The sequence below is a fragment of the Embiotoca jacksoni genome, unplaced genomic scaffold, assembly GCF_022577435.1.
Source record: "Embiotoca jacksoni isolate LCO1_2020_lvr unplaced genomic scaffold, fEmbJac1.0.p SCAF_3, whole genome shotgun sequence".
In the NCBI taxonomy this organism is placed as follows: Eukaryota; Metazoa; Chordata; class Actinopteri; family Embiotocidae; genus Embiotoca; species Embiotoca jacksoni.
Window position 1 is genome coordinate 17,865,611 of NW_027185381.1, and position 14,238 is coordinate 17,879,848.

Genomic DNA, 14,238 nt, shown 5'->3' on the forward strand with positions numbered 1-14,238 from the left:
AACTGATCCTGGGCCGCTCGCAGCACGTCAATTTCAAACAGTCTACCTGACAGCCCTCTTCAGGATGATACAATGTCATCTGGAGGGTCACTTCACACCATATTGCCCTCTTACTACATCACACACAAGCACCTGCACACACACAGCTGCTACTTTCCCATAAAGTCATGATCTCACACACACACACACACACACACACACACACACACACACACACACACACACACACACACACACACACACACACACACACACACACACACACACACACACAATACATGCCCAGAGCACATCTACAGATTAATCAGTATGGAGAGAGACATGCAGTTTTTCACAAACCGTGTCTTTAGAGTGGCCCATTAGGAAGAAATAGGGGGAGCTTAGTGTGTCACCTTTCATGCACATGGAGAGGTTGGAAGGTACCATTCCTGAGGGAAGGCAAGTAAAAGCCTATACCAATCATTAGACTTAAAGCAGAGGGGTTACAACACACGAAGAGTAGGTTGTTACTGTATTATATCTATTGTCTGATCAAACAAGTTTTTCACATAAAATAATGTTTGATTTCGGCGACAGAATAGAAGCCGGAGGAGCAAGAAGTAAAATGCATAAAGATATTAATATGCATGTTAATGTTCTTGAGTAAAAAAAAAGAAAAAAGAAAATGAAGCCTTAGCAGGAAAAAGTCGTTCTGGTTATGAAACAGTAATGTAGAATGGAAAAGAATAAATCTGTAGTTTGAAAGTGAGATAGGTCAAAGACTAAAGACAGAAAGAGTTGGATATTCAGAAACTTCAGTCCGTGTTAGGAAAACCTACCATATTCTGGCACCTGCCCTGTGCCTCTCTTTAGCAGCAGCCTGACCCGCCTGCCTCCCGCCTTGATGAGTTCAATGGCGCGGGCGTGAGTCATGTCCCGAGTGCTGTCCCCGTTAATCTCTATGATCTGATCCCCTACCTGGAGGCAACACACACAGGATAGGGTCGATTTCTGTCAACCTCGGTTTATCCATGGAAGGTTAACTTTTCCACACGGCCAGCCTTCTGCTGGTGAGCACTTCCACTGAGCGACCGGGGAATAAGTGCCATTAAGTACCTTGTTCAACTGCGTCTCAACAGGAGTTGTTAAGGGCGAGCAGATGGTTACACTGAGTTCACAAGCATTTATACTTAACTCACTTAAGCAGAAGGCAAAAATCCATGTTCTGTTAAATTTTACATCATATTTAAAGTCAACGAACATGCTTGATATCATGTGAGACGGGCATTAAGATGGATAAACGAGCACCGAGACTGGATTAAATACACTAGTTCTACATTTCCTCAACAAAAACAGCAACCATTTCTCTCCAACTCAAAATCCCAGAGAGTGGTTTTAACTTTGTCACGGTTGTCATAATCTCACCCTCATCCTCCCGTTTCGAATGGCAGGACCATCCTCTGCAAGGCGCAACACAAATAGGTCCATCTTGTACTCTCTGCCTCCGCGAATACTGAAACCAAAACCCTTTGCACTTTTTTCCAGCTCCACTGTGAAGTAGTCAAAATCCTGCGGAACAAAATGTGGACAATTTGCAGCAAATCACAGCAAATCCAATTCATAATAAATTGTGATTATGATCTGTTTATCTGAAATGTGTTACAAACCTGCATACAAATGAAGGATGTACGGTCAACATAAGCAGACAGTTCTTGGTCAAGCTCTACCTGTGGTCTGAAGTCAGTTGGGATTCCCAAAGGGAACTGTGCAGCTACTGGGTGCTGTCTGAAGTCCAGCAGACCAGGTGGGTGTCTGTAGTCCAGTGTAGGGGGCTGACGATAATCAGTCACCGGTGGGTGACGATAATCTACTGGAGGCTGCCGGTAGTCAGTGAATGGAGGATGGCGGAAGTCAGGTTTGACGTCCTGCCTCGCTTTTACCTCTGACCTGTGAAGAGAAAAAAGTAAACCAAATCAGAGGTGATGGAGAGAGCATTGTTTTCAATGGATGGAGGTGTCCTACAGAACACAACCTCACATCCACATGTCTTCTCCGAGAGTGGACAATGTCCGTAACATAGATTTAAATAACATGGGATTTTAGCTTGCCATGTGAGGGAGGAGAGTGTTGGATAAATGAGTGCATGTGTGCAGATGAGTCTCCCCATAAAAAGGATGGAAATATCAGCCTGTGTTCTGAAACTTTTATCAAGTTCCCACTTGTAAAACGGGCAGAAATCCACAGCTCTGGGAATGCTACTCTCAGTGTTCTGATCTGACACACACACACACACACCCATCGATGCACACTTTCACAGTTTTGACACGGAACCGGGTCTGATTGCTGGCTTCTTGCATTATAGAGGAGATACCTTCAGGTAAATTATTCACTGACAGTGTAGAAGCTAAGTAGCGTTACGCAACAAAGTAAAAGGCAGCCTGAGACTGAGAAGTCTGACAGGGACAAAAATGGAGTGGATAATAAACTGTCTTCTGTATACACACTTTGATATGTGTGATCTTTATAAATTCCTGCTTCTTCTTCCTGTGGCGTCATCAAGACACACATGGCAACGAGTCTCAGCAGTCCAAACAACAACGCCACTCTTGGCGTTGTCCTACCTGCCGTCGTGGAGGTAGAGCTGTGGAGGGGGGCCAGAGGGCTGGGTGATTGGACTCTGCTGGGTTCCAGCTGGTGCAGGCTGCGAGGCTGCTGGTGCAGGAGGGCCAGTCACTGTTTGGTTTGTCTGAGCTGGTGTCTGGCTGGGTTGGACAGGTGCTTGACCTGGATGAGTGACTGTTTGGCCTGGCTGAGGAGCCATTTGGCCAGACTGGGTGCCTCCTTGGCTTGGCTGGGCTACAGGGCTGGGCTGGGTCTGCGGACTGTGTTTCTGGGTCATGGGGCTCTGCTTCTCTGAGCTGGGTCCAGAATGGGAACCTGTCATGGACAGATGGTGGGAAAGGATTTCACCTGAGTGGCAAATTCAGCTCGGAAGAAAGTGGTTTAGAAAAAAAAACAAGAAACAAAACATGCAGGACTGCACTACGTTGTAGAATTTTCTGGGGGAGAAATCTTCCATATGATCTACTATATTCTTTTTTTTTTGTCATTTAACTTGTTATTGAATTTTTTTTTTTTTAACATTTTTCTCCAAAAAGCATTAAAACAAAATTACAAAAGTTAAAAGAAATTAAAAGTACGGCGTCATCTCTGCAGTATCCATAACATTAATGTTTGAAAGTCTGTGAGGATAGCGCCCGTCCTTGAAGGAGTCATCAGGTGACCCAACCTGGAAACACAAAATAGACAATAGAAAGTCCCAATGGCACAATCAAGGCTAAATTAAGGAAATTAATAAAATAAGAAACAGGAGCCCATGACCTCAATCTACATATTAATTCATTAAAAAGGAAACTTAAATATTCATAACATTGATAAAACATTAAACACGTGCAAATATCAGATAATTTCCTTAAAAGTAGCTGCAGTCTGGTAATAAAAGACCATCTGCTATAGACTTTGAAGGAGGCTTCTAACCTTTATTTTCCAGTGTCACCATGAACAGTTTGTTGTCCTTTCTGGATTACTATATGTACCATTGCTTTGCCTTTTAAACTTCAAAAATCCAAGTGAAATTTGTACATATTAGACAAAGGAGACTGAGTTCAGAGAGATTTCTTTAAGTACAAAATCAAAACACAGGAAACAAGCTGCCACAAAAAAAAAACGCACTTAACATGTGATTTCATTTCACCCAAATAACCACTTACCCTCCTCTGGTATGATGTGCAGTGTGACTGTTAGTCCAGCATCTTTAATGAGCTTGACAATGTCTGCGTGCGGCATACTGATGATGGACTGTCCGTTCACAGCCAGGATCCGGTCGCCCACCTTCAGCTTCCCACATCTGTCCGCGGGGCTGCCCTCAATGATGCGTCCGATTTTATGGGGCACAGCTGGAAACAGGCAATAACCAGGTGGTTGTCACTGGTAGTTTCGAAGAAAGATGTCAAAACAGCACAGCAACATTAACAGCTGCGTTATAGTGTGAGCCTCAGCATTCAGGACTGCGGAGCAGTGTGGACACTTTTTAAAATCACGATTCCAAATATTGTGACGCTACTGCAACTTTGAATTGGCTGCAATATTTAAACCTGCTGAGAAAAAAAAAAAAAAAAAAAAAAAAATCACTTTTCAAATTGTTATCACAATAACATTCAAACAAAACAGATGGTGGTTTGAATTTCAGTTTTTATCGGCACTCGAATAAAAACAGAAAGCTGAAAATTTCCACATGAGTGTGAAACATTTCTGGACCCACCAAGCAGAAAAAAAAATCCCTGAGGGAAATTTGAACATGCAGCGTTACATCTTGAACTAATGTTTGAAATTATAATGATGACTACTATACACCAGAGCTACTTTTGGGGTATGCATATTCCTAGGTGTATGGACAAACCTAGAGGGGGTGCCATGAATTTAGGCACACAATTTGTAGAAGTTTATATGCATATTTTTAGAGCGCAGTGGATGACTGCAGCGTGCATTTGAGGGGGATACATTCATATAGAAGACCATCAGCGTGCAATCTGTTTACGCTCACTGAAGAATCCCAGTCTGTTAAAAGATATCCGCCCCCTCTAGCAAAGGGTAACCATATGTTTAAAAACACATTCATGATGATGACTTTAATATTACCATGGCATTAAATCAAGATTGAAATAAAAAAATACAATTTCAAAAGGCATAATCAGTTTGAGATTGACCCCAGATAATTAATTTTCTGAGGCTACTGGACGGTATAACAAACACAAGACAAGGTGCCCGCTTGTTATAAGTAAAACAGATAAATAGGATATTCTACTCCTGAGCCTGTTATTTAGCAGACATGAAATGCAAAGAGAATTGGCACGGTGGAATAGAAAGTCTTTCACCCACTAAGCACACACGTAATTTTATTGTCTTTGCTGATGTTCAAATGATGTCAACTGAGGAGCCAGAATGATACATATCTTGGACGTCTGTGGATGCCCAAACAGGGTCCCACTCAGACGTTCAGATATTGACGCCGTCTTGGACTTCCACCAGACGTACAAACGTGGGTCTGGACCAACGGATGGGTCTCAACGTCTCCCTGATGTCGCATGTTTGCTCTGGTAAGTTCATCTGACATATTTCAAAACAATTGAATGGACTAGAATTGCACTTAAAAGAAATAAAATCCCATGTAGCTCTTTAAATTAATAAAGTAGAAAACCCAAAATTGCTGTAGTGCAGTTACCACCCTCAGGATGACTGGTCATCACCATTTGTGTTTAACAACAACCTTTAGGGCTCCAGACAGACGCAAGTCATTCTGCAACTCACTGATGACGGTGGCGTTCTCCGGCCTGTTCAGGGAGCTGATGATGACGAAGCCGAAGCCCTCGTTCTCCTTGCGGTGAATAACCACATCGCTGGTTTGCAAGCCGGATCCTTCCGGAGGTGAGGTGGCAACAGGGACGATGACCGCCGGAGGCCCCGAAGCCGAGGCTGCATCGCTACGTGGGGAGCTGTGCTGTGTCGACACTGAGCCGGGGCTGCGGCCGTTCACAGGACACGGTTCACCTGAAGGAAAGGAAGGGAGCAGGTAGGATGAGGGAAAGCAGCAGCTGTTTTCCTGTAAACACGATAAGTTTACTGTTATGTTAAAATAAAAAGCAGCTAAAGATGTAGCTGTTGGAAAAAAAAAAATTCAGGTTCTGCTTCATGTATTGCATAAAACACTGCACTCCTCCAACTCCAGCAGGGATTCTCTGTCAAAGTCAAACTCTGCTTGTCTGTTTGTCATTTGACAGGCATGACTCTTGTGTAACCGGATGCCCTTGCAGTAAAACAAACCACACAGCCTGCTGCAGTGATCACACAAAACAAAGGATAAATGTATGTATGATCTACTACCACAGAAAAGATGTGTGGGTGAGAAGTACACAGTGATCCTGCACAGACTGTTAGCATGTGTGTCCTGTCCAAGCTGTGTTTTTTCTATTTATTTGATGCCAGTGAAATGTGCAGCTTGTCCTCCAAGTTTGGTAAAGTGTGAAAAAAACAAAACAAAAAAAGAACAAAAGAATACAACAAATCCTCACCGGGCATTTGCACTCTCCTTCTCACAGTCAAGCTGACTTGACCATTGCGAGCGGCTGCGTGCATCAAGTCTATTACGTATTTGTGCGGTTTCCCAGCAACCACATTTTTATCCACAGAAATGAGCTCATCCCCAGGTCGAAGCCGCCCGTCGCGCTCAGCGGGAGTGTTCTCTATTATAGCGCCAATAACAATCTGTTCAAAGACAATCAATATTAGCAGCATAGATGAAGGTGAAGAGGATGAGACAAAGACAGGTGGAAACACACAATAATTGTTTTATCTAGCTTGTAAAATACTTTTGGGTCGTGATAGCACATTTTCTCCTTCCTTATATTCTGCTGCCACATCCCCTCTGTAACACAGACTGCATGCTGCTTCACAACGTGGACAAGTTAGCAAGGCGTCGCTTCAGTATGGGAGGTAGTGAGCAGTGTGAGAAGACCAAGGTGTGTGTCGGTCTGAGGGTGTGTCTGGAGGGCATGTTGATCAAATGTGTGTGACTGGATGAAGAGTGTGAAGTTAGGTGCAGGTCAGATGAGGCTGGTGTGTATGAAGTTAAATATGTGTGAGGTCCAGCCCGTCCCATACGAGCCTTGTCACGGGCGTCCGGACTCACAGCCTGCACGGCCTCGTCTCCGCCCAGGATGCGGAAGCCGAAACCCGTCTTCTCCCTCAGCAGGTGCACCTCCACCTCTTCATACTCTGGGCCTGACACACAGGAATAAAAAATAATGGTCGTCTCTTTTTTTTTTTTTTTAACAGTAAATCATTGAATTCTTTTTTTTTTATTAACGGCAACACTATGCTCCATCTACCACAATCAGCTTTCTGTACTCACGCCTGCTCTCGTAGATGGCCCTCGACTTCTCATAAAGGTCATAAGGGTCAGGCTTGTTGAGGTCGAAGCCTTCGGTGGAGTCAGGCACAGATGTGCGGTGTTGTGGCTGGTTTGGGAAGGGCGTCCCAGGGGGCAAGACAGGGCCAGACATGTTCGCCTGAGGGCTGCCATGTGGGTCCCACTGGTCGGGCAACTAGAAGGAAAACACCAAGAAGCAGATGTTTGATTGAAGACTTGATATCATTTAGATTTACAGCCCACATATTGCCTTTTTTCTCTGTGTTACATTAACCAATTATTATTAAACTACACAATGAGAGCAATTAGAATTATTTTTACACAATAGCTTCTTAAACCTTCCCGACATGTTTTAGGGCGTATAAAAAAAAAAAATCGGTGTCTGCGTTTTTTTAAACAGAAAAGTTAGAATATGTTGTTTTAAAAGCTCCTCATCACTCCTACTGAAAAGTACATTCTCAGCATATGTGCACTCTTAAAAATGCTGAGTTGCAGACTGAACAGTTACTGTCTTACAGACTTGTGATGTCACAAATCCTGCTAAAGCGTGCACATCTAAAACTGAAATTAAATGTGAGCACAGTGAAAGTTTCCCCCCCCTGATGAGATGAATATGAAAACAACCTTTATTGTCAAACACCGTGAACATCAAAACTCCAATGATAGAACTTTGATAAACAAAGGCTTAGTGTTTACTCTGATGGATTATATTAACAGATTGCGGAAGCTGTTTCAAAACAAACAAAAACTAATGACAGAAAAGGTAAAACAACAAACAAAAGGCTGAGTATGCACAGAAACTGCAGAGAGTCATGTTATGAGACAAGTAAGCTATTTTAATTTATATATTTATTATGTCAACTGTTTGAGCTATATTTAGTTAAATGTTGAGCTTCTGCGGCTCAATTATGGAGTACAAAATGACAATTTGCGCAGGAGCTGATGCGCTAATAGATTCAAATCAATATTCTGACTTACATGAGGGGAGAATCATCGAGTCTGATTATTCTGTCAAAAATGAATGAGAACTGATTACAGAAGCAGCAACAGGTGCAGTTTAGTTTAAGTATAAATCTGAAGAGCTTTTCCCAGCTGGTGAGACATGAGATCTGATGTGATCAAACTCAAGCAGGTCAGGAGAGGCTGGTGCGTTTCACTATCAAGAAAAAGCCAAACACCTCAGAGGTAAGCTTCTATGACAAGCGCTGACACTAACACACAAGGCGAAACGCTTTTGGTTCAATCATTGTACCTGTTTGGAGGCCTTCCACGGAGAGATGTGGCCTGAAGAAGACAGAGAAACACAGTTAACAGAGACCAAAGTCAAACAATCTGAAAAACTAAATAGAGACAAAAAGCACTGCAGGGGAATTGACAGTAATGTGCACAAGTTTCCACTTACGAGATAAAAAAAAAAAAAAAAATCCAAAATCCTCTTTCCTTAATGAGTGACAAAAATTCTCAGCTTTCTGATTTCATATTCCACTGTTTTGACTTTGTTTGTGTAACTCTTCCTAAATGGGTTTGGTTGTTGCATTTGTTTTCAACATAATTACATCATTAGCTGCAGGCTAAAACACACACACACACACACACACGCACGCACACACGCACGCACGCACGCACGCACGCACACACACACACACACACACACACACACACACTCTGTAAGTCGTGTTTTATCTGCATGTAGGAAGCAGGGGGAACTCTACATCACAACAACAATCTCATCAGCACAGCTCCCCTGTGACCCCACTGAATCAAAGACATACAATACATCTATGCTCCCAAGACCCAAATACATACATTTAGACATGTGGAGGGGGAGGGAGAGGGGAAACTGGAGGGGCTGTCTTGTATAAACATTCACTCTGAATCTTTACACATGTGGGTAGAAACACATAAGCCCACTCATCAAGCCCAATCCTACATGAATTTTTCAGCACAAACTTGTGCTTGTAAAATATTCTTTAGAGAGTTTTGGTATATTTAATATTTATTCAGTTTATGAGATTTCCTGACAAATGTCAGGGAGCACCGGGTGGAATATATTTATGTAATTACTCTCCTACTACATCCACCTGCTTTTTAGATGTATGAGATGAAGGCCGGGGCAACGGAGCAGAACGGCAGAACTTTCCATCAAATTCAGCCAGCGAGTGGAGATTTGAGGAAAATGAAATACAATAGATACTTGTGTGCCCTTGTGAAGTCACAATGATAATTTTAAATAATTTCCTGTCATTCCTTTCTACTTTTGTCTTTCTTTCTTTCCACATTTTTCTCCCACAAACCTTCTCCACTTGCCCTATTAAAGAATTGTTGCTACCTGGAAATCTCTTCCATCTTAAAACCAAATGTCATCTGTCCCTGCTGTGTCTGAGTGTGGAGGAGGTCGTGAGGAGATGAGCAAAATAGAAATAAAAACTCTCCTATGAACGAATGCCATAAATATGAATGGGGGTTTGAGGAGCGCTATCCGCAGTGCTGAAATGATTGGGCACAGTGGCAGCAGCAGAGGGAGGGCTCGGTGGGAGGTTGGGACTAATAACTACGTTCTGCAGGGAATATGGGCCTTAAGGGAAGCCTTTAAGGAATTTTAATAACTCATTCTCACAAAACTTCCCTTAATGACCCAACGGAGGAAATGAGTACGAGCTACAAGGCAATTGTCCACTCATATTAAAGAGGAGCGTCATCCTTATAGACGCATTTATGCTTAATTTAAATGCTAATTCAATTCACGGGCATATGTGCCTGATGTGTGGTGCACTCGTGTGATGCTTATGAATGACAAATGAATGGCTGGTAGTCAGTGGTCAAACAGTCTGGCAGGCCAGACTCACAGACTAGCCTGCTGAGTTCTGGATGGCCTTCAGATCAACCTGATTGGCTTGTGTAGTCTGACACCCTTTTTCTTCACAGCCTCGATCTGCATCCTCATTGGTGCCGCAAAGTGTTTCTAGTCTGTGGTTGGCTCTGCTTCAAACTGGGATGTCAGGGGACGGAGCTGTGAACACGACCAGAGCTCAGTGGAACTCTGGCAGAGTGCCCGCACTACAGTGAAGCAGTCAGCTCCACACACACACACACACACACACACACACACACACACACACACACACACACACACACACAGGCACACACACACACACACACACAGGCACACACACACACACTGTAAGTCTGACACCATATCTGTGTTACAGAAAGCACCAGCACTCTCAGTCACACATCTGAAATCATGGGGTCAACCTAAATTTCAGTGATGCTCAGCCCAGAAATTTTACATCTGCAAACTCAAATATGCTTAAACATTCCTGACATTTTGCACATATGAGTCACTGTGAAGGACCATGTCTTTTTATTCACCCGGCAGAGAGGAGAGAGACACACAGAGAGGCAGAGAGGTTCCTGGTGTGTCAGGCTGATAGCCCCTGTGGGGCTGTTGTCTTGAGTTGTTTGATAGAAACTGGTGAGGTTGAAGGAGGAGTTGGCATCTTTGGAGGAAGGGAGGTAAGTTGTCACATTCAGCTCAGATCATCGGTTGCAAGCTGTCTTTGTGCTAAATTCAAATACAGATCTGTGTTTGCACAAGTGGTGCAGCATCAATGTGTGCAGGGCAACCTCATTTGTGTATTGAATTTCAGCATGCCTTTTAAAGGCCGTATCTGACAGTGAAGCGTTAGTGTGTGTCTTTACAAAGGTTAACCACCAGGTGGCAGATGTCAGCTCCGCATGATCAACATTTGATCTGAGCAGCTCACATATACATCTATCTACACATGCACGGTCACACTGTTGATTTATTTTCTACTCCCACTGGAAACAGGATTTGAAAATCCTTCTGCTCATTACAATCTCTGTAACATGTATTAGTTTTAATGTAATCAAATGACTCATAATAACTAAACATAGTACATATTCAATATATTGGTCATACATCTTCAATAATGGAACCATATTACACTGCAAGGCTGCAGACATCAGTACTGGCATAAAAATCAGTAACCCACCCAGCAGATAGTCTGATGTATCAGGATCACTGAGAGCTGTCTGTGATTGCTTTGCAGGTCTGCAATAATAATTCCTGACACACTTCAATTAATTAAACCCGAGATGTATATGAGACCGTTTGCCTTCATCCCTAATTAAATACAATCCATGAAAAGGGTGATGCAAACGAGAGCATAGCCATAATTCCTCTTTATTGTTCTGATATCTCGGAAACAATGCAAATTAACTCTTCACTCCTGGCAAATCATCTCAAGAGTATCTAAGTATCTAAGCTTAATGGTAAAAAAATAATGTGACAGTGTAAACTGCCCAACTGCTGAGTGACAAAGGAAAAACACAAAAAATGTTATAAACTTTGTCTCTTGAAATAGCCAAAGGAAAGGAGTTTTTCTTTACTCTTTTAATTTTCATTCAGGTTGTTGAACAGTTAATCATTGTGTGGTTGAGTGAGGTAAGTGCAGTCAGAGGAAAATATCAAGTCAAATTTTGACCTGTGACCTTAAGACCTTTTAGAGAAGGAGCGCAAGAGCATGTGTCAAACAAATAAAAGCTTTGACTGTGCAATTATATATTCTGCCAGGTACACAAAAGTGCAGGAAAAAGAAAAAAAGGGAAAATGCCCACACTCCACTATGAAATTCTCTTTCAGGTCTTTTTTCCAGCTTCTTTGTAACTTCATCTTCATTTATTTTCTCAGGCTGAGGGCAGGTGATCATCTCCTTCTCTCACTTAAAGAGGAAGGTAAAATGTTGAACGTGTGCAGAGAATTGCAGGTGGTGGGGGGCAGCAAATGAAAATGCAGAGCTTGTTACAAAGATTCAACATGTGGCAGCTAATGTTGAACAACACAAGTCCTGAATTCTCTGTCTAAATATGCAGACAGCCAACAGTAAAATCAGTCCGATTTAAATGTTTGCTCAGAGTTTGGGTGTAGGAGGAAACATTGTGTGAGAAAGCGCTAGAAGTTTCCAAAAAGGACACAGACTCAGACAGGAAAGCACATCTAGTTTCCTCTTGTTGAAACTGTCTCTAACGTAGCATCACATCAAAATGGATTTGTAAGCAGAAAACAGTCAAAAGTATTTTTTGTCAAGAGTGTTTTTGAATAATAGGTATATGCAGCCAAAAAGCATCATACCAACCAGTTAGGCTTGTTTGCAAGCTGGCTGACACTCTCCAGTAATTTCTGCCCAAAGCACATTGCAGCAAAATGACTGCATTCATTTTGAAGATGAGTGGCACCAGTGGGAAGGAAACTGCTTTCCCCAGAACAGTGTAGGTGCCATCTCTACCCACAGAGCTGCACTACACCTAACAGTGAGTTTAACTCCACCTCTCATCCCAACTCTGCACTTCATTGTAAATGTGATGTGCTGTGTCTTAAAACAGACCCTTCGTGCTGAATACCCGCTGTGCTGCTCCGGTCTGTTTTACTGGAAAAAAAAATCTATGACATGTTGGTGATGAAGCCGCATTTGGAAAACACTGAGAACACATGGTGTGACGCACAAAACACTTAACATGACATCTGCTTACACGCTGATCAGATCTTTCTTTGTATATGCTCTGCATGAGTCAGCACATATGAAATACACTAAGAAACATATTGTTCACTGCAGTTTTATATTTTCACATTTTCTAATAATGTATCCTCTGGCTGTTTGCTCCTGCACTGATCTAATTCCCCCAAGAGGAACATTAAAGTTACATTTTTGTAAACCAGCACATAGATATTATGTGAAATAAGTCTGAATTGTTACACTTTTTATGAAAATACAGGTTTTTTTTTTTTAAAGAGATAATACACTAATTTGCCGAGTTTTGCACCAGACAAAATTGTTCTTCTAGCTTCTAAACTATTAAATATTCCAAAAGACTTGAATACAGAACCTCTGTGATTTGAATGTGTTCAAAAATAGAGCGGGTCTCAAAATGATCATAGTCAAAACATCTTTTGCTCTATCAACTCTCACTGTCAACTCTACTTGACTCCTCTCTTGCAAAGCTGCAGCTGGCGTTGAAAATGCACTGTAAAATTATGTTTGTGCATCTCGATCAGAAGCCAGCTTATATTTAGCTGGAAGTTGATCTTTCACTGGACCGTTCTTTAATTTTGCTAAAATTATCTTGGTTGTTGAAAGGTACCAATATGTCACTTGTTATTTGATATTAATTGTAGCATAATCATTTTTGCCACCACTGTAGACATAAATAGATCACAGATTATTAATCTGTAATAAAAAGCGGAAAATTATTGAACTATCATGTGAAAGTAAATGGAATTTATAGACCCCAAAACATGCTTTAACTATCAACTTTTATTTACTACCAGTCTGTAAAATAATTTGGATTTATTTGGGACTAGTCCCATCAAGTCCCATATACAAGCTTTCTTGCAGCCCTTTAGAATGAACAACAGTATATAGGAAGCATCTAAGCGACTTCAAGCACACAAACAGTCAACCAGAAAAGAAACAAGGACAAAGTCTGTCTCACCTGTTCCTCCTCTCTGTATGAGGAGCGTCGCCTCAGCTCCCACAGGACACTCTTTGAGCATCTCCACCACTCGTCCGTGTCCAGCTGCAGCCACCGGCTGCTGGTTCACCTCCAGGATCAGGTCTCCCTCAATCAGCCCTGATGCGACCTGTGAGCCTGGCTCGAGCACCTGCAGCACAACGACACCGCACATCCATCGTCACCATTTGACCTGCTGCATTTTGATTTTGTGGTAATCCTCCAATATCATTAACATAGAACTTCTACAGTCTACTCTATTTTATTTGATTATTTTCTTGCCAGTGCTGCAAATATATGTCAATCCACAACAGTCATCTTTTGTTGGTCCCTAAAATGTTTGCAGAAACAATCATTCAAGAATTTTTTTTGTGTTTAAAGGTTTACAGGGTCAGCAATTTGAACCGCTTTTACTTATTTCATTGTTGATATGTAGACTGTTTTTGGAATATTCTTGAAACAATGGAAAAAGCGCAGGTGGAACAATGTTGCTCGACAGGCAGATAAGTCCTAAGGCAGGAAAGTTAAAAACTGAACATAAACCCAATGACTAGTTTAAACAGATATTTTTTTGGAGTGCAGATATTTTACTGTACAAATACAATGAGGATGAGTAATAGCATTTGTCACATCCAAACTCATCTACTCTAATTTATCTGCTCCCACTACTGCATATCTTAGTATGCAGGTTGGGATTTTTTTAGTCTGTACTTTAAGGACACTCTTCGTAGATAGTAGATAGA

At 42.0% G+C, this 14,238-nt stretch overlaps 1 protein-coding gene across 9 annotated transcripts in view; it reads right to left on the reverse strand.

Moving 5' to 3' along the window:
- The window catches only part of magi2b (membrane associated guanylate kinase, WW and PDZ domain containing 2b), a 79,183-nt gene that overhangs the window by 3,393 nt on the left and 61,552 nt on the right, over positions 1–14,238 (reverse strand). For 2 of the 9 annotated variants that reach the window (XM_069163384.1, XM_069163387.1), the window contains exons 11-21: positions 13,478–13,646; positions 8,217–8,248; positions 6,947–7,139; positions 6,701–6,816; positions 6,108–6,300; positions 5,347–5,586; positions 3,750–3,935; positions 2,601–2,916; positions 1,647–1,926; positions 1,405–1,548; positions 819–957 (exon numbers count right to left, since the gene is read on the reverse strand). In XM_069163384.1, coding sequence (XP_069019485.1) covers positions 819–957; positions 1,405–1,548; positions 1,647–1,926; positions 2,601–2,916; positions 3,750–3,935; positions 5,347–5,586; positions 6,108–6,300; positions 6,701–6,816; positions 6,947–7,139; positions 8,217–8,248; positions 13,478–13,646 — 2,008 coding nt within the window. Of the gene's footprint in view, positions 1–339; positions 451–818; positions 1,549–1,646; positions 1,927–2,600; positions 2,917–3,749; positions 3,936–5,346; positions 5,587–6,107; positions 6,301–6,700; positions 6,817–6,946; positions 7,140–8,216; positions 8,249–13,477; positions 13,647–14,238 lie in introns of those variants that run through there. The other 7 variants (XM_069163392.1, XM_069163389.1, XM_069163388.1 and 4 more) reach the window with 7 other exon arrangements.